General features: G+C 40.0%; 2 protein-coding genes across 11 annotated transcripts in view; one reads left to right on the top strand and one right to left on the bottom strand.

The window, feature by feature from the left end:
- The window catches only part of Unc-115a (actin binding LIM protein Uncoordinated 115a), a 52834-nt gene extending 37268 nt beyond the window's left edge, over positions 1–15566 (top strand). For 2 of the 10 annotated variants that reach the window (XM_085203456.1, XM_085203452.1), the window contains exons 2-13: positions 288–448; positions 529–647; positions 1595–1803; positions 2782–3002; positions 3430–3609; positions 5533–5604; positions 5914–6575; positions 7430–7566; positions 9340–9425; positions 10016–10085; positions 13703–13743; positions 13888–15566. In XM_085203456.1, the coding sequence (XP_085059582.1) occupies positions 288–448; positions 529–647; positions 1595–1803; positions 2782–3002; positions 3430–3609; positions 5533–5604; positions 5914–6575; positions 7430–7566; positions 9340–9425; positions 10016–10085; positions 13703–13743; positions 13888–14199 (2270 nt within the window). In that variant the 3' untranslated portion in view covers positions 14200–15566. Of the gene's footprint in view, positions 1–287; positions 449–528; positions 648–1594; positions 1804–2781; positions 3003–3429; positions 3610–5532; positions 5605–5913; positions 6576–7429; positions 7567–9339; positions 9426–9466; positions 9547–10015; positions 10086–10666; positions 10998–13702; positions 13744–13887 lie in introns of those variants that run through there. The other 8 variants (XM_085203453.1, XM_085203454.1, XM_085203455.1 and 5 more) reach the window with 8 other exon arrangements.
- On the bottom strand, positions 15018–20707 carry LOC146528197 (uncharacterized). Its single transcript, XM_085203465.1, has 4 exons — positions 20473–20707; positions 18853–18994; positions 17712–17803; positions 15018–16139 (listed from the first exon to the last, which is right to left on the bottom strand). Exons 1-4 carry the CDS (start codon positions 20522–20524, stop codon positions 16072–16074), a joined length of 354 nt encoding a protein of 117 aa, XP_085059591.1. The 5' UTR covers positions 20525–20707; the 3' UTR covers positions 15018–16071.
- Positions 20708–23922: the final 3215 nt, after the last annotated feature.

Below are 23922 nucleotides of genomic sequence, written 5' to 3'. Positions count from 1 at the left end.
CCTGGTTTAGTTCCCTGACCGTGGTCTCAGGCGAAAACCTGCTTTAGAGCAGACAGATGGAGGGAGGGCATTGGAATTGGACCCTCGGTTTCCGGTCGAGGTCCACTTTGTCGAGGTGTCCGATTATTGCCACTCTGCGTTTTGTAATAAGACAATGCTTTATCGTTTCTAATGTTGTACTTGTTACGCAAAAGTAGTTCTCATACTAATACGAGTATATCGTCGTATATTTTGTGAGTAGTTCACGCGCGTGCAGCGTTATTTAACTTGGTGGTCGTGTGTTGCAGGCAAGGTGGTGTGCGGCGCGTGCGGCGGCAAGTGCAGCGGCGAGGTGCTGCGCGTGTCCGACAAGTACTTCCACATGGCGTGCTTCACGTGCCGCACCTGCGCCGCCTCGCTCGCGCGCGGGGGCTTCTTCTGCAAGGACGGTCACTACTACTGCCCCCAGGTCTGTCTCGTGTTTATTGTATGGACGACACTCGTACTCGTACATATATATATATAACAATGAAACACCACATGTTGCAGGACTACCAGCGCGCGTTCGGCACGCGGTGCGCGGCGTGCAACCAGTACGTGGAGGGCGAGGTGGTGTCCGCGCTCGGGAACACATACCACCAGAAGTGCTTCACGTGCGCCAGATGCAAGTCAGTACAAGTTAGCAGTAGACTGCTGCGCAGATTTAGTTTAGGACTTTTTCTTACTTTAAATTTCTTTCTATCCGAGTTTACAATAAAAATATTAATTTTATTTTTCAGCATTATTATCTCGTATTTAGTAGGGTTGGCAGAGGGAACTTGAGGATCTAGTGTTAAGTCACGCCAAAGCGAAGAAATGAATGGGGATCGAGTCCACAACGCCCTCCATATATTTTATATTATAAGTTTGTTCTTTGAAATCACAATTGAGGAGGGTCATACCTCCACACTACTATTTGGAATATACCACTACGTATCTGTTCTTCGCAATAAAATTACATTAAGATAAAAGTGATATATTTTAGACTAGCGGCCCCCTGCGGCTTCGCCCGCTTCAACTACATGATTATTCATTTAATAAACAGAATAGCCTGACAGTCAAATTTGTTGATGTCAATGAATAATTTAATTTACTCGTTCAGAAACAGCCTTCAATGTTAAATTATTAATTTGGGTAAGGATTTATAATATTGTTTGTAAAATAACTGTAATGATTGCATATTACAAAAACTACCCAAATCGAATCGAATACTCCAATATCGAAATCGAATCCTAAATAATTAATCGAATAACGAATCGAAAATATTTAATGGAGAACCTCCTTGTTTTGAAAGTTGGTTTCATATACAGATTTATTACAAAAAAATAGATATTTATTATAAGTATAAGTATAGATGTGTCTGTCCTGTCTGTCCGTCTGTCTGTCAGACAAGAAATTAAAAAAATATATTTTTGCTTTCTATTATTCTTTTTAAGTGCCCCTCTATCCGTTTCAGTTGAAAATACTAAATGTACAGATAAAATATTTGTACTGTTTTATTATATATAGAGATTTTCACTCTGAGGATTTGTATTTTGGTAATTGAACGTTTGCCCACGCGTCGGTGTCTCCACAGACGTGCGTTTCCGTCCGGGGAGAAGGTGACGTACACGGGCAGCGAGGTGGTGTGCGCGACCTGCACCGCTCCGCAGCGCCACACGGCGCGCGCCTCTCCCGCGCCCCCCGCGCCCGTTTCGCCCGCCTCGCCCGTCTCGCTTGCCTCCCCTGCCTCCCTCGTGTCCGAGAGGCAGAGGAACGGGGACCAGAGACAGCCGGATCCTAATGGTGAGTGTTATCTTCTTACTGCAATATAAAAAGTACCTATTTTAAAACAACCTTTTGTTTTATTTGTTTACTTTTAAACATGGAGTTAACGAGTTAGCGGGGTAGTCAGAGGGAACTCTACATAACTCTTTCGCCTCGTCCCCTGTCATCAACCTCTTACCATACCTTTCGGGAGGTCCTCATGCTTCATCGATCAACTTGTTGATACGAGCGTAGGACTGTTTCCAGATATATTTCATTTGATTTTTTTTGTGATTCCGTTGTTACTTTTGTACGTTAAGTTTCCTGTTTTGTTAAGTTTAAAATTGTTTTCTTCTTAATTTTTTTTTCTACAACCGGCTCGATACATTTACGAGTACATCCTACATAGCCCAAGATCCCTGAGCTACCAGACCTACGTCATTTTAGAAAAGCTGAAATTTTGAAAGCTATTGTTTAATATGTAGTTAAGACGGTGTGCCTACTCACTAACTTGAAAGTGGGGACCTTTCAGAGGTATATCTCTGTCTGGGAAGATGATTAAGTCATACTGGTCTGGGTGCTTTTGAGGGGTCATGAAGTAGTCCGTAAATAATATATTTTAAATTAAAGCTCACTAGTTTAACGTAGCTGGAGGTGTACCTTAAGTTGGCGCTATCTCCGAAAGGTCCCCACTTTCAAGTTAGAGAGTATGCATATAGTCTTAACTATATATTAGACTATTAAACAGTTTTATTCTGCCTTGCGCTAACTTCCACCATCTCCCGTTACGAGCGATATATCAACGATCAGCTATCCTCTATGTATCTATGTGAACTACGCTACAATATTATAAAGCAGGTACATACCGTTTTTGACTAAAATTTATAAATCATTTTCAGCGTCGTGGCGTTTTAACGACTTTTGCCTTTAATGGGTTTTAAATCTTCAAGGTTTACTGTTTATTTTTTCACAAATGATATACATTGTTTGTTTGTTTGTTTGTTGGCGGGGTGGCAGAGTGCGCAGGCTGCGGCCAGGAGCTATCGGAAGGGCAGGCGCTGGCGGCGCTGGAGCGCCAGTGGCACACGTGGTGCTTCGCGTGCGGCGAGTGCGGCGCCGTGCTGGCGGGCGAGTACATGGGGCGCGCCGGCCGCCCCTACTGCGAGCGCGACTACCAGCGCCTCTACGGCGTGCGCTGCGCCTACTGCCAGCGCTACATCGCGGGAAAGGTGCTGCAGGTAACTACCTCCCTCAACAATTTCATAAAGTCCAAGTGACATTGTAACAATGAAAACAAATCTAGATACAAAGTGTAAAGCTTACCTATATGCGACATACAAGTCTAATTAATTAGTAACAAAGAACAATCCAAATAAGTCCCGCAACAGGGGGCAGAGAGGGCAGAGACAAACATTGATGTGTTGGTTGGTTGGTGGTCAGGGTGCTTGGACTATTTCGTGGAGGGGCGATATCGAGTCCCGATACTACTGAAATTTTTACACGTTCAATAATTTTTCAAAAGTGTCCTAATGGAAACGAAGTGTCCTAAAAGTAGCAATGTGTGGAATACAGCGTCAAATCTTTATTATGAAAAAGCACATCATAATATATAAAAAAATGATTAAGATTGGTTTGATGAGCGAGTGTTGTATGCGGTGGTTTCAGGCGGGTGAGAACCACCACTTCCACCCAACGTGCGCGCGCTGCAGCAAGTGCGGGGACCCCTTCGGCGACGGCGAGGAGATGTTCCTACAGGGCGCCGCCATCTGGCACCCTCGCTGCGGGCCTGCACCCCACGCGCCCCTCACTCCCCACGACCTGGAGCACGCCTCCTCCGAGCTGCAGGTATAGCGGAACAGATAGATACACTGTGTTGAGTTTTGGAACTTAATGCTGGGCTTTATCCTCTTATTAGAACGTCGAAATGAAAATAATTTTTCCCCTGAGTGGCAATTGTACCCACAAATGTTGCGTTTACAGGTAGACGCTTTTCTTCAGCGCCATGGCCGCCTCAACACGACCGCTTTTAGTTTACTTATAATATGACAAATCTGCTGTGTATATGTATATATATATACAGGGTGAGTCATATTGAACTTTCCGATTTCAATAAGGTGTGTATTAAAAACAAAGCGACATGCAGTAAAAATTATTTTATTGTTTGAAAGCACATAACATGCAGTTTTAATTTAGTTGGTTTTAAAAATGATATCCTGTAAATGTCTACCTCCATTGACCACACACTGATTTCTTCCGTGATTGCAGCCTTCAGTTCATCGATGGTTCGGGGACGATGCGTGTACACCTTTTCCTTCAGGTAACCCCAGAGAAAGAAATCGCAGGGGGTTAAATCAGGTGATCTCGGCGGCCACCCAACGTCACCTCGCAAAGAAATGAGATGACCGGGAAACATTTGTCGCAGGATTTCCATTGAACGCCTGGATGTATGGGCTGTAGCACCATCTTGTTGGAACCAGATGTTATCGTTGTCATGATTCTGCGTTAATTCCTCCAATTTCGGTTTCAGAAAAGTTTCAAGCATGTCGCAATACCGAGCAGAGGTAACTGTGACGACTTGACCATCTTCTTCAAAAAAATAGGGACCCCACACACCAAACTCTGCAATAGCGCACCACACAGTCACTCGAGGGCTGTGAAGTGGTCGTTCGTGTAGGTTTCGTGGGTTATTCTCAGCCCAGTATCGAAAATTCTGTTTGTTGACAGTTCCGGCGAGGTGAAAATGTGCCTCATCACTGAAGATCAAAACAGCAGTGCGGGGGATCTGCTGAATGTCGCGGCATAAATTTGTTCGTGTGTCTAAGTCTCTAACTGTTAATTCTTGCACTACCTGAATCTTGTATGGGTGAAATTTAAGGTCTCTATGCAGTATTCTGCGGACACTACTGAAAGATAATCCTAGTGAAGCGGCATGTTTCCGAACAGAACGCCGAGGGGATTGTTGAATTGAAGCCCGCACTCTATCCACGTTTTCCGCTGACGTTGACGTCCTAATTCGGCCTTGTGGTCTTGTTTTTAATGCTGATGATGTTGCTCTAAAATTTGATACCCAATTTCTGATTGTTGGTCCAGTGGGAATGGGATCACGTCGACCAATAGCCAAATGTAAACGGAACGCACGCTGTGTTGTGATCACGGAGCCGCCATTTTTAATAAACTCTTCAACTACGAACGCACGATGTTGTCCCGACCAAGCCATTGCTCACACTAAAACTGCATGTCATGGCGCGTCTAATGACACCATCCCCACCCTTCTACTCCTTCCCTTCTTCGTGCAACGTCCTTCCAAAACCGGAAAGTTCAATATGACTCACCCTGTATATATATATATATAATATTCATTAAATAGCTTGTCACTTACAAATACTTTGAAAAAGATACAAAAAAGAAAAAGACCTCTTTTGTGTTGCATGTAGGTATCTATGTAATCGACACAGACACTAGTAATGTTATAGCGTAGTAAATTTTTTTTTTTTTATTGTTAATTTTATATTGCCTGTTTTGCTCATCTTTTGGCGGTATAATATAACTTAAAACTATTGCATATTTTTAATTATTTCATGTTTAGATATTGTCTGAATTTGTTTTTGTTAATCTATACCGCCAAAGTTCGTAGTCACCCGCTGTTAGCGACAATTGTCGACTCGCGTCGACACTTGTCGGATACTATCGGCAATTGTCGACCTTCGTCGGCCGTAGTCAGCGGGCGGTGCGATGTGTGCGACCGTCCAATGTCTTACTGTTGTGCAGTTCTCGCTGCGCTCGCGCACCCCCAGCGTCAACGGTTCCTACTGCAGCCCCTACAGTAGCTTGACCAGGAAGGTCCGTGATTTTTATTTGCCATTTCTTAGTGAATTATTATTTATGCTCGTAATTTTCAACATATATTTCTTAGATTTTTATATGATTTTTATCGATTTATATTTTATTTTGCGATACATTAAAATATCTATTGGAAAGTATGATTTTTAAAATTTTGTAAGTTTATATTTCATTTACTTGTTTAGTTGAATTTTCTGTTTAATAAATGTTGTTTTATTATACCCTCGCACTCAGTTAGCATGTTAAAAATAAATGATCGTCAAATGCTACACGAGGCGCGGTGTACTACACATGGGCGTGTGTGCGCAGTACGGTTACCGCGCCGTGTCGCCGGGGCTGGCGCTGCGCGAGTACGGGGTGCGCGACGGCGGCCGCTCGCGCTCCGACACCGTGTCGCCGCACCGCATTACCACCTACAGCTACTTGGCCACGGAGCCAGCCTCGCTGCGCCGTCCGCTGCAACCCGCCGACCGCCCGCCCGCCTCGCCGCACTTCCACCGCCCGCCCTCGGCCGCCTCCGCCGCTTCGCGCGCCTCCTCGCGCGCCGCCTCTCGGCCTCCATCGCGGCCCGCCATGCGCGCGCTCGTGGACACACTGCGCGCCGACACGCCGCGCCGCGCCGCGTCGCCCGTGGACACGGAGCCCATCGAGTTGGCGCAGTTCCCGGGCGCGCGGCGGCCGGCGCCGGGCGCGCTGCCCACTATCGAGCGCGATGACTTCCCAGCGCCGCCCTACCCCTACTCGGACCCGGAGCGCCGGCGCCGCTGGTCCGACTCGTACCGCGGTGTGGATAGCGACGAGGACTCGCCCGTACCCGGCGCCACCGCCCCCACCGCCGCGCTCACCCGCGAGGCGCAGGAGCTGGCCAAGATCGAGAGCGGCATCGCCCAGGTGTTTCTTAAGGAGGTCCAGGAGCGCGAGAAGCTGCAGCAATGGAAGAAGCAGAACTTGGATCCTAGAAACGCGAGCAGGTACGTTTTCCTATATTGTCTCTAATGAAATAAAAACTAATTTTATTATAAAAAAATATTCATTATATCATTTCAATCATTACAAACAAAAGATTTGTTGTTCAAAATTGAAAGTATACTTTTTCGTTCCCGAAAAAGAAAATTGAATATCTCTTACCAAAAAAAACTAAATCTTTGTAGAATAACTTTTTGTCCACATATCTGTTTTCAATCATCCATGTGTTCGTTTATACCAGTTCATTCATCAAAACCATTTTTCTTAAAAATTAACGAAATTAACATTAAGCATTCCAGTCTATATTACCATGGATTGAGATATAAGGGTATAAGTAATGAGAATAAGGAGTAGAAAGAAGAGAATATAAACTTATGTGGCAAGTACCCTAGAAAACACTGGCGATTTGCAGACGAAATTGTTATTATGGCTTAAACAGTGCAGGACCAGTAACTGTTGAGTAGCCGTAACGGCCGTAACGCCAGATAATGTTTAATGTACATGTTATATCAGGACCAATTGTATTTACCTTCAATTTGTGCAGTTAAGTAGAAATAGCTTCGAGGATCGCAGAAGATTTCAACTTGATTGAGAAGCATATACGCAACTTCTTTAATTCTTTTCATCCGACACCACAAAGATCAAAACCTAAAGACGTAAGTCTTAAACGATGGCGTCCTACCAGCAATGACATACGGAGCAGAGACGTAGACACTGATATTGCGACTGGTCTACTAGTACAAAGTTGCGCTTGGTTAGCTATGGAGAGAGCTATAATCTTATGGAGTACAAAAGATAATTTTTAAGTGTTATACTCACTATAACAGTAAATTTGACTTAGTCCATTTCCATGTGCCAGGACGCCCAGCGCGGCGCGCGAGGCTGGCGCGCGGCTGCGCTACTCGTCGCCGCTGGGCGCGTCGCCGTCGCGCTCGCTGGACGCGCGCCCCGCTCCCGCGCCTCCGCTCGACGCGCCGCACCTGCCCTCCTACAATGGTACGTCACCACAACCTGTCTGTCACTGTTCATAACACGGGGTGGGGATTCATAACACTGTATAATGTTTCGTTAATTAACCTTTTTACCTTTTGTAAAGTTCATTGTATCAAATATTAACATTGCATATTAATAATTAACGAACCTGTTCTATCAATTCCGTTCAGATATATTATTACTTCTGTCACAGTATACACACATACGTACATATACATATGTATTTAGGCTAAGCTTTAGTTTAGGCTTAGAATTCAAAAACTACTAGAGTAGGCTCAATATATGTAAAAAGTAAAAAATATAATTTATGTATTAACGCCACCGCAGCTACAGATTAGGTGATTTTTAAGTGCAGGTTAGATTACGTTAGAACTGACCTAACTGAACCTGCACTTGAACATCCGTATACCTGCGGAAGTGTTATACCAGGGTCACAGTATATAATCTTAATTATTTATTATTCTCAACACAACATACTGTATATCTCATAATAAAAAAAGCGTTTAAAGAGTTCACAATTTTCGGATTGTTTATAAATTGATGAGTAAGATTATAAACTAACCGTTTTCATAATCTTACGGTGACATATACATTTTTATAGAAAGTAATTTTGTTAGTTATTATACAATTACAATAATTTACAATAGTTTACTTTTTAACCTTTTCTCTTCTGCAGTTAATATCGATTTGATTTTAAGAGTTTTAAAGTTAACATTTAATTAAGTATGAACGAGGTAGCACCAGCGGGCACACTGTGTGGGGTGGGTGGGGTTGGGGGGTGGTACGGACTCGGCGGCGAGGTGAGACTCACGTGCTTCTGCTTGAACGTGCCGATATAGTATGCTGTAGCTTTAGTTATTTAGTAAATGTTATGATTTTATTTGCATGGAGGACAATTAGAAAAACACTTAGAAAAGAGAAATATATTTTTAGATAATTTATAAAACATACGGATGAATATAGTGGGATTGTATGATTTGGCGCGTAGCACCTCTCGGAAGAATACATATATACACGAACTTGCTGCTTTGTTTGTACAAATGTAGTTGGTACCTCTACCAACTCGCCCGGCTGTAACTTACTTGCACTTACTAATTAAACTAACGCTTGTGCTTTAAAAAGACGCTTTATATTAAATTATGTATCATTATGTATGTTGGTCAGTACATTTTATAAATATGTTGTTTTATGTAATTTTAAATATATAATTTTAATAAAATATTTTTAAGAGTGTATTTAAAGGAATATTATTTATTTTAAAATTTACATAATGTAAGAATATTAAATATATATGTATGTAAATATTAGCATTTAGCATTGTCTGTTGGTCGCATGAGTTCAAAACGATTATATTATAATCTATATCTCATAGTGATGTGCCTATATATGATGAGATATTTTTACTTGTATAGAAAAATATACACCATTAAATAGAATATACTTTAAATGTAAAGAAAATGTATTTTATTACATATGTGTATGAGTTGGTATAAAATATCTAATGGTGAATTATTTCTCCACCGACCGATCACCACGACGTATTTTCCAATATATTTATACTTCATTTTTGTTTATAAGATACTTATTAATAAATTTATGGAAATTCATTACTTTTTTTATATAACTTCAGTGTTTTATAATCAATTAATTTACTATACTGTTTATTTGCCTTTAAAAATAAATAAAACAAAATACAAGCAATAAAGTATGGAAAGTGCGTGGTGTGTGCGTGCCGCAGTGCAGCGGTCGGTGCGAATGACGTGCGTGTTGTCGCAGCGCCGCCGCGCTCCAGCACGCTGCCCGCCGCGCTGCGCGCCCACAACGTGAGTCACGCCCCCACACCCCCCACTCCCCCCACACAGGTACAGGTAGGCCCGTCGCGTAAGTAAGTGTGGTGTTGCAGTGGTGTCGTCGCTGCGCTCAGCGCCGCGGCCCGGTTACGGGCTCGCCGCGCGCTCTCACACCTTCTCCTCCAGCACCGCGGTGAGTCTGGTCTCGCGGCTAATAACTCCAATTTGGGACTATGTAACTGCAAATGAGTGCCGTCGTGGCGCAGGGGCACAAGGGTGTGACTTGAACGCGACGGTTGTGGGTTCGATCCTCACTCGAGGAAACAAAATATTTATTTCCATCTATATTTTCATTTCTTCGCTCTGGTGTCGAGGCAAAGAGCGGCGTTGAGTTCCGTCACTCAACACGCCTTCAGAATTCGGCGGAACGAAGTGGTTTAACACTGTGTTGTGTTTGAACCCTCTGCCTAACCTGCTGTGTGCGGGATACAGCGTGAAGCTGATTTGATTTGATTCTGATTTTGTAACAATTGACTTTAATAATAAAATCACGACACTATTTTTTATTGTTTTTTACGTTTCGATGGATTTACTTATTAACAACAATTATTTTTGGAGAAGATATATTTGTGAATCATTATTATACATAATACGTTGTTCAGGGCGACTTCACGTTCAGCGGCATCTACGACAAGACGCACAGCACCGACTTCAGCAGCGGCAAGTCAGACAGTGAGTACCGTATACATTCCTACATTACAAGTATTTATTTTTATTCTGTATACATAATATTAAAATTCTAATAATTTTGTTCCATCTTCCTTTAGTTACTTAATCCCTTTTTGGGTGCCAGTGTTGTCTTTTACTAAGGAGTATTCCATACAAGGAGGTGACTGGCAGGGCGACAGACAAACTCAGTTGATAGAAGAAGTTATTATTATATTAATAACTTAAATATTTAATAAATAAAGGTATAAAATATGGTATTTAAAAGAAAATGTTTAAATGTCCAATATCCTGCATACGGTATCATTTTAGATTGTCATCTATCATCTTCCAATCGCCTCCTTTACTGAGTTAAATGTGTACGAGTATATTGAAGTATCAAAACATTTAAAGTTGAAAGCGGGGAACGGAGTGTCTTAACACTAGCTGCCCTCTGCCTACACTGCTGTATGCGGGATACAGCGTGATTCATATAATTTGATATGACAGCAAAAGTGGCTACAGTCAGATATTTCATTATTGAACTAATTGAAAATATACGAGTAGTATACCTGTGTGTAACGCGCGTGTTGTCCATTTATGTGCAGTGCGGACGGACCTGTGCAGTGAGTAGCGCCGCCTCGCGCTGTGCACACACACACACACGCGCACACGCACACACCAATCCATTGCTAGAGCGTTTTATATTTGTTTACAGTTGCTAAGTTTAAGTATATTTAGTATTAAAGCGGCAATTACATACATACGTATTCTGCAGTGGTTCCAGTGCACTATGTTAGGTGATTACAAATAAGTACAATCTTATAACTTAGGCCCTAGAGACCCAGACGTTGACAGTTGTATTTCAATATATTTTTGAAAATGTTATGTATGTTAAGAAAGACATTAATGATTTTACCAAAATTGGGGATGTACATAATATTAATACTAGAAATAGGCTTAACCTTTAACTATGGACGTGATTTTTTTATAACATACATATGGACGTCGGGTCTGTCAGACCAGTGTATTTATCGGTCATATTCCGGCTGTTTTTTAAAGGAAGAAGACAATTTTATGTTTTAGTTTACATGAATAGCCTCAAATCAAACAAAATCAATATAAATAAAATCGCTTTTTATTAAACTTTACGCATCACAACGATTTAAGTAACTTGAAGTCACAATTTCAGTCTTTGGCCACATGGGATGACTCTTAAGAAAATAATACTATAAAAAAAAGACAGATAATAAAATAAATATTTTTTTAACAAAATATAAAGTCTAGGAAATAAAAAAAATAAAGAAATTACATCTTATGTTATAAAATAAAAATTTGGACAACACCTCAAGATAAGGTACAATTGAACATCGATATACAATGGCTTTCAACATTGTAGGCAAACAGGACGATTGCAGTCAACATAAGTATGTGTTGTGTTTGTATATATCTTTTGGGGGCAAAGTATATATGTTTTTCAAGAACCCAAAACTATTTTTTTAGCTTCATGTTCAATAAATGATAGATCAGATCGCGAAACGCGAGTCAAAGTCATTCTCAATTCTTAGAGTAGTTTAGTACACGAAACGCGTCTTTTTATTTGATAAAGTGCTATTTTCTTTATAAAATGTCGTCGTCCAATTCTTTTGTTTGATGTTGATTATAAAGTACCGATATTTTTGTCCCTGACGTGCTAGGTCGATCATTTTTTTCCATTTTATCATAAAAACTAAAAAAATTGAATCTTTTTTAGGTAAATAATATTTATATTACTAAAATATATAACAAACAATGCAAAATAATATATGATACAGGGTGAGTCATATTGAACTTTCCGATTTCAATAAGGTGTGTATTAAAAACAAAGCGACATGCAGTAAAAATTATTTTATTGTTTGAAAGCACATAACATGCAGTTTTAATTTAGTTGGTTTTAAAAATGATATCCTGTAAATGTCTACCTCCATTGACCACACACTGCTGAAGCCTTTCCCGGAAGTTGTCCATTACTCGTCGAGTCATATTCAGCGGAATAGCATTGATTTCTTCCGTGATTGCAGCCTTCAGTTCATCGATGGTTCGGGGACGATGCGTGTACACCTTTTCCTTCAGGTAACCCCAGAGAAAGAAATCGCAGGGGGTTAAATCAGGTGATCTCGGCGGCCACCCAACGTCATAAATGTCGCGGCATAAATTTGTTCGTGTGTCTAAGTCTCTAACTGTTAATTCTTGCACTACCTGAATCTTGTATGGGTGAAATTTAAGGTCTCTATGCAGTATTCTGCGGACACTACTGAAAGATAATCCTAGTGAAGCGGCATGTTTCCGAACAGAACGCCGAGGGGATTGTTGAATTGAAGCCCGCACTCTATCCACGTTTTCCGCTGACGTTGACGTCCTAATTCGGCCTTGTGGTCTTGTTTTTAATGCTGATGATGTTGCTCTAAAATTTGATACCCAATTTCTGATTGTTGGTCCAGTGGGAATGGGATCACGTCGACCAATAGCAAAATGTAAACGGAACGCACGCTGTGTTGTGATCACGGAGCCGCCATTTTTAATAAACTCTTCAACTACGAACGCACGATGTTGTCCCGACCAAGCCATTGCTCACACTAAAACTGCATGTCATGGCGCGTCTAATGACACCATCCCCACCCTTCTACTCCTTCCCTTCTTCGTGCAACGTCCTTCCAAAACCGGAAAGTTCAATATGACTCACCCTGTATATAATAATAAAAACATTTGAATACAAATAATACAATTAAAATATTAAAGTATATTTTGTAATATTATAAAAATATATGGCGTTTTGAAATCATTCATGTATGGGAAACATGGACGTCGAGTCTGACAGACCCAGACCACGTTTAGAAAGTTAAATACTCACGTGTTTTGAACCCAGAGACACAACCACTGCTATCTATATTCATTTTGTCATTAATACGAAAGGTACTGAGAGACTCAGTGGCGGAGGTCACCGAGAAGTGGCCGATTTGTAGAATTCGTAGAACTGTCTGGTCTGTCAGACCCGACGTCCATACTTACAGGTTAAACTTAGTGCTCCTGTGACTCGATTGCATCAAATCCGTAATTCTTTTATGGGACAATGTGTACGCTTTTACAATAGGATGCCAGAAAACGTCAGAGAATTTAAACAAATTGTGAAAAGTCGTTTGTGTGTTAAAGGTTATTACCAAATTAATGATTTTATAAATGATAACACGCCTTGGGAATGAAATGCTCGCTCCAGTCTGTTTCAAAGGTATCATTCACAAATAATTAAATATGTATTTGTTTAAAATAAAAAAAATATAAGTCCCGCTGAGTTTCTTGCGCCGGCTCTTCTCAGGGCTGAGGCATTAACTTTTGTGAACTGGTGGTAAATTATTTTACCTGCTAAAGCTTGTAACTTTTTATTTTGAATACAAATATTTGAATTTGAATTTATATAACATAGTGCCCTGGAAGTAGTTTGCAGTAGTGAGTCATCCCAACATCTGTAGGTACCTCACGGCATGACCGCTTCGCTTCACTGGTTAGTGAATGCTGATTCGTATGTTCGTTGGTTTTGTTTGATGAAGCTTGTTTAGTCGTTCCCACCTACAGTTCGATTATTAACATGTGACGTTGTAACGTTTCAGTTTCTGCCGGCTCCATCACAGACGTGGATAGAAGTGCTGTGGTGAGTATTCTATTACGTTGTTATAGCACTGCTACACACGTAGCTGTCAGCTGTCAGCTGTCAGCTGTCATCAGTCTCCCCCTCAGACAGCGCAATCAGAGACACACTTCGTAGACTAATTATAAAACGCTCGATGTCCTCCAGACGACAGACGGCGGCGCAGCGGTGCGCGGGGGCGGCGTGGGAGTGGGCGTGGGAGCGCGCGGCGGCGGCGTGCGGCGCTCGCTGCCCAACATGGCCACATCGCACCTGCTGCACGAGCCCGCCAAGCTGTACCCCTACCATCTGCTGCTCATCACCAACTACCGCCTGCCGCCCGACGCCGACCGCCTCAACCTGGAGCGCCACCTCTGCGACGCCGAGTTCGAGGCCATCCTGCAGCTGCCGCGCCCCGACTTCTACCGGCTGCCGCAGTGGCGCCGCAACGAGCTCAAGCGCCGCGCGCGCCTCTTCTAGGCGATCGTGCCGGATAATCGAGGCTGTACTATAACTTGTTCTTTATTTAATTTTCTACACATATGTAGGTATAACTTATTATTTGTGCCGTATAGTGTTCGAGAAGGTTCTAAGGCGCGCGTATAGCAAGTTACGTAGTAACTTTACCTAAATTAATATAATTATAATAATATATCGATGCCTTGTTGTATGTACAGAAGAGATATATGGGTGTGTGTGTGTGTTTGTCTGGATGAGGTGTGAGCGCCAAATATATTAAATGCAGCTTGATGTTCACTGGCGCGTCTCGGGATTGGAGTTCATTCGCAAATAACGGAGTGTGACATTGTTTAACCCGGAGCGGGAAGGGTGCTGTTACATAATCTTTTATAAATACGTACAAAGTTGCAGACAAGATAACATCGGTCTTCGATTATTGATTGGACAAGTTATATTACTTCCCTCTTTGGTGTTGATGACCGACTTTCAGATATTTTGAACCGCTTATTACGAACGATAACGATGTACATCATTTTTCCCCGTCTATGAAAAAATAAAAGGGAACACTTGCCTTTGAAGTTGGTTCCGCGTTAGGACGCGGTGCGACACATACATGCGAGCTGATGTTCCTACACGTGCGAATGTTTGCGTGTGTGCGTGTGCGACTGCGCGTATGGAAGTGTGTGCTTATTTGTAATAATAATTACTACGTTGTTTTTAATATTATTATCACCAGATCGGTTGCAATGTAAATGGGAGGGGGGAGGGGTCTGAGGACGAGTGGAATGAAGGGAGGGGGGGGGGGAGAGAAGATAGGCGGGGTACGGGGGTAGAGCCTAGTTCGTTACCATGTGTGTATGTGTGCGCGTCGCCGCGACGTCGTAGCTTGTATGGTATTTATGTGCTATTTTAAAATAATTAATATTAATATATTCTATAAAAATGTATGTATAAGTGTGCGGCGATAGCTCACCCCTTCCTCCTCCCCCCCTTCCCCCCACCGCTTCTCCCGCAGTAGGTGGAGGCGCTTCCTTTAAACGTCACTTACAGTAAATATGTGTTTAAATATGTTAAACATTGACTTTGTATAATTGTGTAAGAACTTTATTTTTTTTTTACTACAGCTTTGTGTATAGAGATGCAAGTATACGTGAAATGCGTCACGCATACTTCCTAATTGTAATTGTAAGATGTCAACTTGCCGATGTTATATCATAACTAAGTATTGACAAGTACCCAAGAGATAAAGTAGTCGAAATAAACAATTTTTAAAATCTTGCAAAGGACTATGTCCATGCGGCGCGTGAAAGCGAAGCTAATGTAACTTATCAGTGATTTTTAAAGCGAAGACTTATGCTTCTCAGTAATAAAAATTGCATTTCACATTATCTGTTTGTGTCATTTATTCCACCATTGACAAATATTTGTTAAAGCTGAAAGCTTTATTAGTTATTAAAATATACCTACATGCTAATACCTACTTGATAAAGACACATAAAAAATAAGATATTCAGTTTCACGCTGTAACTCGCATATAACATGTAGCATATATCAAGATAGGTAAAGGAGACATTGTGTTGTCTGGCGGAACTTAGCGTCGCGCTTTGACTTGTTACCACCACACTACGACGATCCTTACAAGTCAAATTCAGGATTATATAAATCTAACGAGTAGGCAAGTATGCGAATAAATATGAGCTATAATAAGTACCTTCTAAATTAAACAAAATCGGCAAGAAATATGGCATCAAAACATCTTAGTGTTGTGTGTACACTGTACCTACAAAATATAATTCATTATTAAAAATAACCGATTATTAAATACCGATAATTACAATAATTAAAATATTCGCAGCTGATAGCTAGCTGCTCGCCTCCGTGTCTCTCCCTCTCTCATGTGTCGTAACGTGCGTCGTATCGTCGGTACTTGCAAAAACCTTCGTAGATTGGAACGATGTCCCCTGGAATAAAAATATCATCGATATAGACTTATATAGGTGCGGGCCAAGGAAGCCTTTTAGGCCGCAGCCCGGGATTCCTTCTCCGCTAGAGATGTGTCAATGCACTTTAAAACAATTAAATTAACCATTTTGCGAAGAAGGCGAGAATATCTTTACAATATCGAAGTATAGGTATTCCTAGGTACTCCTTCAGGGACAGCACTGCTTGCTGTTGGCCGGCGAGAAATAAAAATACTTTAGGTAAATATATGTATAAACAAATAGATTTTAAAATTGTCAAATCTCTTACTTGGTGTCGTACCTACCTACGTTATACAACTTTAAGAGGTCATTTTACACTAAAATTACAAATTCCTAAATATCAGTAGACCCAATAACAATTGCTGGACATATATGGAGCAGCAATGGACAAGTAGTCTTGCAGATAGTGGTAAGTCCTATTGACTTGACTTGACTTGACTTGTCTAGTTCGAATGAAACGGATAATTCCCTGTCCCGTTTGATAGGAGTTTGTTATTGACGTTACTTTTAACTGACTTCAAAGAAGAGGAGGCTATTCATTCGATTGTTATGTTTTTTGCTATATATGCTATATGAGACTACTCAACCAATTATGAATGATTTTTAGGGTTCTGTAACTCGGGAGGAAAAACGACGGAACCTCTGTAGGATCACTTTGTTATTCGTCCGTCAGTCTGTTAAAACCCTGTTTTTGTAGGAATGCGTGGAGGTATTAAGCTGAAATCAAATACTCAGGTAAATCAAATAACGCCCGATTAACACAATTCTTTTATAGTATTTTTCACCTGTCTACCCTCTTTTACACGAGTTCGCTAACAGATAATAAATAATTAGCTTTACATATCAACACTGTAATATCTAATAATGTATATTATTATAAATATCAAGTAGGTATTAACATTCCTTATACAAATTACGATAATGTCGTAAAAAAAATTGACTCACAGTCAAATGTGTTGATGTTAATGAATATTTTAATTTACTCGTTGGGAAATAGCCTTAAATGTTAAATTATTGATTTGTGTAAGAATTTATAATATTCTTTGTAAAATAACTGTAATGATTGCATATTACAAAAATCGAATCGAATAGTCCAATATCGAAACCGAATTCAAAATAATTAATTGAATATCGAATCGAAAATAATTAATTGAGAACCTCCGCCTTGTTTTGGAAGTCGGTTATAAATTCTGATTTATTACGAAGAAATACAGATTTATTGTAAGTATAGAGATATATTGCTATATATTCGCAGGCCGCCTCATGCCTCGAGTTCTCAGAGTTGTTTACCTTTAGTATCTAGTATTTTTGTAGTAGTGAGTGTTTACGTCATTGGTATCTGTGCGTGGATGAATATCGCGATATACGTGATACCACTAGTATGATAATATAAGTAAAACTAATAACCCAGCCTGGCGCATTAGGAGAGCGCATACCTGTAGACACAATGGTTGTGGGTTCGACTCATTCGTAGGAATGAAGTAATTTTTATTTGTTAGACAGGATACGGCGTGAAACTGAAATAAAATAGATATATAGATATATACGTACTGAAAGTCAACCCCGACCTGTCGCTGCAGTCCGTGTGCATGACGCCGCACACAGACTCGTACACCACCCAGTGGGAGCAGATGAGGTCCGGCCTGGAGACGAACGGTGTTAGAAACTAGAACAATCTAGCCTAAACAGGACGCAGTGGTAAATGTATAAGTTCTTTTGAAAATTGAAAATGAAACCAATTGAATATGTGTGTGAGTTCTGTAATACATATGGTGAATAGGTTTCTATAACCTTTTTAGTGTTATTTGTTGTAATTTTTTTTGTCACGATCGATGAAGCTACTGTAAATGTAATCAATGTTCACGCTGTATCCCTAGCAGGGTAGTCAGAGGAAACATAGCCCCAAACACTACGGTCTCTTCACACCTCTATCTTTCGTCCACTGTCATCAATCTCTTCATACATGCCTTGCGGGAGATCCTCATGCATTTTATATGTATAATGTATAGTTGACACTGTATTTTCAAAGGTCAACCAATGTCTCTCCCTACATGTCCTACCGCTCATTTTCCTTCATAAATCTTTTTTGTTATTCTTTCATCATTCTTTCTCCCCAAACCAACTGGGCAGGTTCTTCTTCATTCTCACAGTGGAATCCTCTTTATTTTTGGAAAAGACAAGGCAAACAAACGCATGGGTCTCCTAATGATAAATGATCCCCGCCGCCCACGACTCTCTGTAACACTACGACCTTACCTCTACATACCTTTTCGTCTCGTCCTCTGTCATCAACCTCCTGATACATACTCTACGGGTGGTCCTCATGCTTTTTACGTGACCTTCCTCCAGTATCTTTGATACGGTGCTTTCGAAGGTCAACCGAGGTCTCCCCCTACCTCTCTCACCACTCACTTTTCCTTCATAAATCTGTTTTGCCTTTCTTTCATCACTCATTCGTGCGACGTGCTGAGCTGTGCACGTTTTTCTTCATTCTCACCGTGACATCCTCGCTAGTGCCTCGCTAGTCATTCTGTGTATCTCTACATTGCGGACTCGATATTGTTGCCGGTAACAGGGTTAACAGAGCCTTTGTGCCGCTGCGCCACGACGGCCTCTAGTTTCAGTTCTAGTTATACCACAATATAGTTTCGTATGTCATTTTTCCATCTAATAAATAAATATTGCTCCTCACTTAATAATCTCCCAACAGTTGAGCAGGTTCCGTAAGCAGTCGGTGTTGTTGAAGCTGCCGCGGTGCACGAGGCCCATCTGGAGGTACTGGAAGTGACGCGACGGGTCGTCAAAGTACTGAGCGGATGCTTTATCACTGTGCCCTGAATACATTAATATAAATAACATCTAACTTTGTGTATTCAAAATATAGTCTCATATTTTGTCTTCATCTTTTGATTTAAAGAAAATAAATCACTTTTTTTTTGTTTTGGGGCTTTGTGACTGTAAAGCAGACTGGTTGTAGGTTTTTTAAAATATTTTTTTTAATTCTTCCGTCTCTCTGATGTGATCAGAGATTTTGATATGCTTTAGTATATTTTGTTCTAATCAATGTGTAGAATTTTAAATTTTAAAGTAGTCCATGGTTTCATCCGTTTTGTTAAAGTATCTTTATAATTTTCATATTATTTTAAGTCTTCGTTTGTACTATTCATTTGTTTCTGTTAATTACTTTACTCCCAACGTATCTGCAGAACTCAATAAATGCCTTCTGGGTATCAGTATACCTATTCATGTTGTCGGTTCTTATTTGTTTTTCCTATTTGGGTCTCTCACTACTGTGGTGTCCGGCTCGCAGATACACGTTGGGTTCTCCTTGCACTTAAACCTATGTAAGTACTGGGAGAATCCACCGTGGCCGGTCAATACTGTCCATTTTTATCTTGCCAATGGTCTTGTAGGCGCTACCTGCGTCGGGAAAAACCAACTTGGTTCCGGCTGCCAGACTGGTATCTTCGGTTCCATTCGTTAATTAACTTCTGACGAAGAAGTCGCTTAGCGATTGAGATCGGACATACGTCGCAGTCTGGTTTTTTCTTTAGTTTAGACGCCAACTTGGCCAGCTCGTCCGAGTGCTCATTTTTTTCCAGCCCTGCGTGTGCTTTCACCCAAAATAAGCAGACGGTCTTATTTTGGGTGCGACAAAGCTTTATGTTGTCTCTAATCTTCACGACTAATGGGTGGAAGGACTTCTGTTTCTTTTGCCCATGCGCTCGCGGCGTACAAGACCATTGGTTCGACAACTGCCGTATATATTAGTTTGAGGACCTCAGGTTGAAGGCCTAAGGTTAATTTGCTTAAGTGTAAATTAAAGGTGAGTTTGTCATCAATTACGAGCCCAAGGATCTTTATTTCTTTAGAGAATTCAAAGTCGATCCCGCCCATGGTCAGGCGTGGGGCATCATACTTTAGATTGCGCGTCACCATCGTCGCCTAGGTTTTATGTCGCGCGAACTTTAGTTTATTTGTTGTATCCCCTAAACATACGAAAGAGCGGCGTTGACACGCAAAGACATCACCAGACCCGTATCGCCCTCGAATATTAGGACGAAATCGGCCGCGAACGCTTGGCAATAAATCTGCCGAAGCACCAATTCTTGAAGCAAGGGGCCAAGTAGGAGATTCCACATCCCTACGGGGTCACCTATCATTCCCTACACACAGCCTTTTGAGGTTCTCTTTGCGTATTCCGCGCCGGCATCTCACGGCAACCCTTCGGTCTTGGAGATAGTTGTCGATCACTTTTCTTAAATTGTTACGGCAGCTTTTAATGATATGGGCAGGAAATAACAATACTCACTGGAAAATAAGTATGCTAATACAATAACATACAAACAAACGAATACTTTCATGTTTAGAAAAATTTGATTTAACAATATAACTTCTTTATTGAAAGAAAAATGACAGAAATCTAAAAGCTTACGACTACTTACTTATTTGTCAACAATCCGGCAACAGTTCATCAGTCACGGTAATTTCATTTAGTTCATAATGTCTTCTGCGCACTGTGCATTTAATAATCACTCTATTTTTCTTATGACATTATTACAATTCGTATCCTATCCTATCCTATATCTTATAAAACAAAGTCGCTTTTCGTGTCTGTCTGTTGTTTCTAACTCTTCTTCTTCTAAACCACCCAACGGATTTTGATGCGGTTTTCACCATTAGGTAGAGTATTTTTCATAGAAGGTTTATATATAGTTTATTATTTGTACATTCTTATGTACATTAACATAAATACGACAAATGTGTATAAAGTCCTACCCGTTGAGACACTTTCGCGCATGCGCTGCTTTAATGGTAAGTACTACATGAAAAAATGTACTGGAGTATTGTTCCTCTTAATAAGATCTACAAAAAAGTCCGCGATGGCATAATCGTATCTTTTAAGAATAACGTGTAGTAATCATATTTCTGTCTAAAAATTGTAATATCAATATATTTTTTATTGTGAGGGAAATTTTTCGATAATGGTATTAATCCTTATTCTTTAAAATACTTTATTAATTTCCTACGTTAAAAGAAGATAAAATTTGCTTTTTACACTATTTCGAAATTGCGAATAGTTTAAGAGAAAAACGCATTTAATTGTTAACACATTACGCCGTTCACACATCAGCTGTATCGAGTCAAGTTTCACTTATCCCTTACTCTCAGCATATAAATAAGTATATTAGTTACCTTGGCCATTTAATGTAGATCAAAACTGTCTTTTACTGTTTTTCATCTTGATAAGTACTTTAGAAGTTGTTACAATATTAAAAAATCCTTGCTGCGAAACGGCTCGCCACTGGCCATGCGTCCGCCGCACCCGCCTGCCTTACACGCATCGGTGGTTCAGTGGTAGAATGCTCGCCTGCCACGCGGGCGGTCCGGGTTCTGTTCCCGGCCGATGCATTTTATTTAATTTTCCTTACAGGCAGCCACGTAGTGCTTGCTTTTCATCAGGGACAGAAGACCCTCTTCAGCATTAACCACAAGCTCGAAAAAAAAACCCGCCTGCCTCTATAGCAACGAAGATTTAGATGCGTTTGCACGTATTGGATAATTAGAGTTAAATGTATTATTTCAGCGCGATATATTTGGTTTCATATTTTCTTGTAGTAGTTATTACTAGGTAGGTTTTTGTTTATAATTTCTTCCGTTTAAAAATAGTCATTTAACTATCTAAAAATAGTAATTTAAATATGTTTTAATAAGTACTTGAAAAGATTAGTAGCACAGATTTAAAATTACGGTACCTAAAAAAAATCCTTGCTGTGTAAAACAATTGGAAAATCCTTATTGAAACTACGAAAATGCGGGTTGCATTAGGGTTTAATTAATTTTCACATTATCTGAAGTGCTTTGCAAACATACATTATATGAATAATCCAGTAGTAAAAGCGGGCGAAGCCGCAAGAGGGTCGCTAGTTTTTAATAAATTACAGCCTCTACTATATATTTTAAATTTACGAATGTAAAATTTTTATGTAAGTAGCTTCAGTAGTTTAGTCTCAATAGAAAAAAAGAACAGAACCTTTAAACGGATCATTTTGTTGTCTGCGTGGAGGTGTCAAATATACGTCATACTAGCGTTTATGAATTGTTTTATACGCATTTTTTATTCACCGCGCAGCCAAAACCTCTATAATTAATACTTCTTTTAGCTTTACGTTCAATCATAGCAGATTGAGATAGATCGTTTGATCGGTTTCTAATTTTGATAAGCACACCTATACTAACATATCTAACAACATATTTCATTTAATCTTAATTTTAATCCCGCTTGTAGCAGGGTAGCCAGAGCTAGAGCCTGTGGCGTGATTTCCCTGATTACTAGCGCGAAAAATGAAAATATTGAATATTTCATTTTCTTGAGCGAAAATTGAAGTGATGACCTGTTGTTTGCACAGTTGTGCCCTTGCGCCACGACTGGCCTCTTCACTATTATTGTAGTAGGTAGGGGAGAACGGGGTGATGAGAGATGACTAAGGGAAAATGTTGATAAAAATCACATTTGTCAAAATTTTTGTATTTTTTTATTAAGAACTCATACCTTGATTATTTAACAAAATTATAGTCACGGTTATAATCAATAACAGACATGTATTAAGGTACAATTACAATTTTACAAAAAAGCCAGTCACTCCCATTACCCGAAAAATGCGGCTAATGAGAGTGAGAGCCTATTTAACCTTGAACCTATGAACCTTTATAATTATTCTTAAATATAAAAATAACAAATCATAATTTAAATGACATCTTTCGTTATTGTAGTCATCAACAGGTATAAAACTACGAACTCTTAGGCTCAGGCACGACTCGAACACGTCAGGCAAAGTGTATCGGTGGTTGACGGAAACAGCTGTGTGCTCACGATTGCGCGAATAACCAAATACCTGCATTCCGTGATATCACCATAGCTCCCATTGCCCGACCGTTCTCATTACCCGGTGTTCCGCTACAATACAAACATACTTACATGCATGCAGACCTTCGATCAATTATATACAATATATAGTTGATCGAAGATGCATACAAACTATATTTGTATCAGAATTCAGATAGCTTAGCGACGAAAGAGGTGTGTAGAGACCGACTACCCCGCTAGGGATAAAGCGTGAAGTTAAGTGAGCAAGTATACTTAATTGTCACCCTTCATTAAGTATATTTTGAAAACATGATGTAATTAATACCTTATAGTAAATCGTTATTTCTAAACATCTATTTAATTAGATAACTTAGTCGCTTTAAAATAATAATTTAAATGAGTATTAGTATTTAGAAAACAGATTTAGCAAAGGCTCAATATCATGGATTTATTATTTAACTTTCAAAATAAAGTATTTAAATCTTTAATCAGTTTTCTGTATGTATACTTAATATGATTAACATCATCATTTAACAGATGAACAGTCAGAATAAACATAGATTTTAAGATTGACCTTCTATTATATAATATTTTACTTTGAAACTGTCTATTCTTATAGTCAAACGGAACCGGGATAAAATATTTCAAACTAGCGACCCGCGGCTTCGCCCGCTTGAACTACATGATTATTCATTTAAACAGAATTGACTGACAGTCAAACGTGTTGATCTCAGTGAATAATTTAATTTACTCGTTCAGAAACAGCCTTAAATATTAAATTATTGATTTGGGTAAGGATTTATAATACTCTTTGTAAAATAACTGTAATGATTGCATATTACAAAAAATACCCAAATCGAATCGATTAATCCTATATCGAAATCGAATCGAAAA

This window comes from Heliconius melpomene, chromosome 19 (assembly GCF_056956725.1).
Source record: "Heliconius melpomene rosina isolate 202511_hmr_F chromosome 19, ASM5695672v1, whole genome shotgun sequence".
NCBI classification, from domain to species: Eukaryota; Metazoa; Arthropoda; class Insecta; order Lepidoptera; family Nymphalidae; genus Heliconius; species Heliconius melpomene.
Note: the sequence above shows the minus strand (reverse complement) of the source record. Positions and strands in the feature narration are given on the sequence as shown.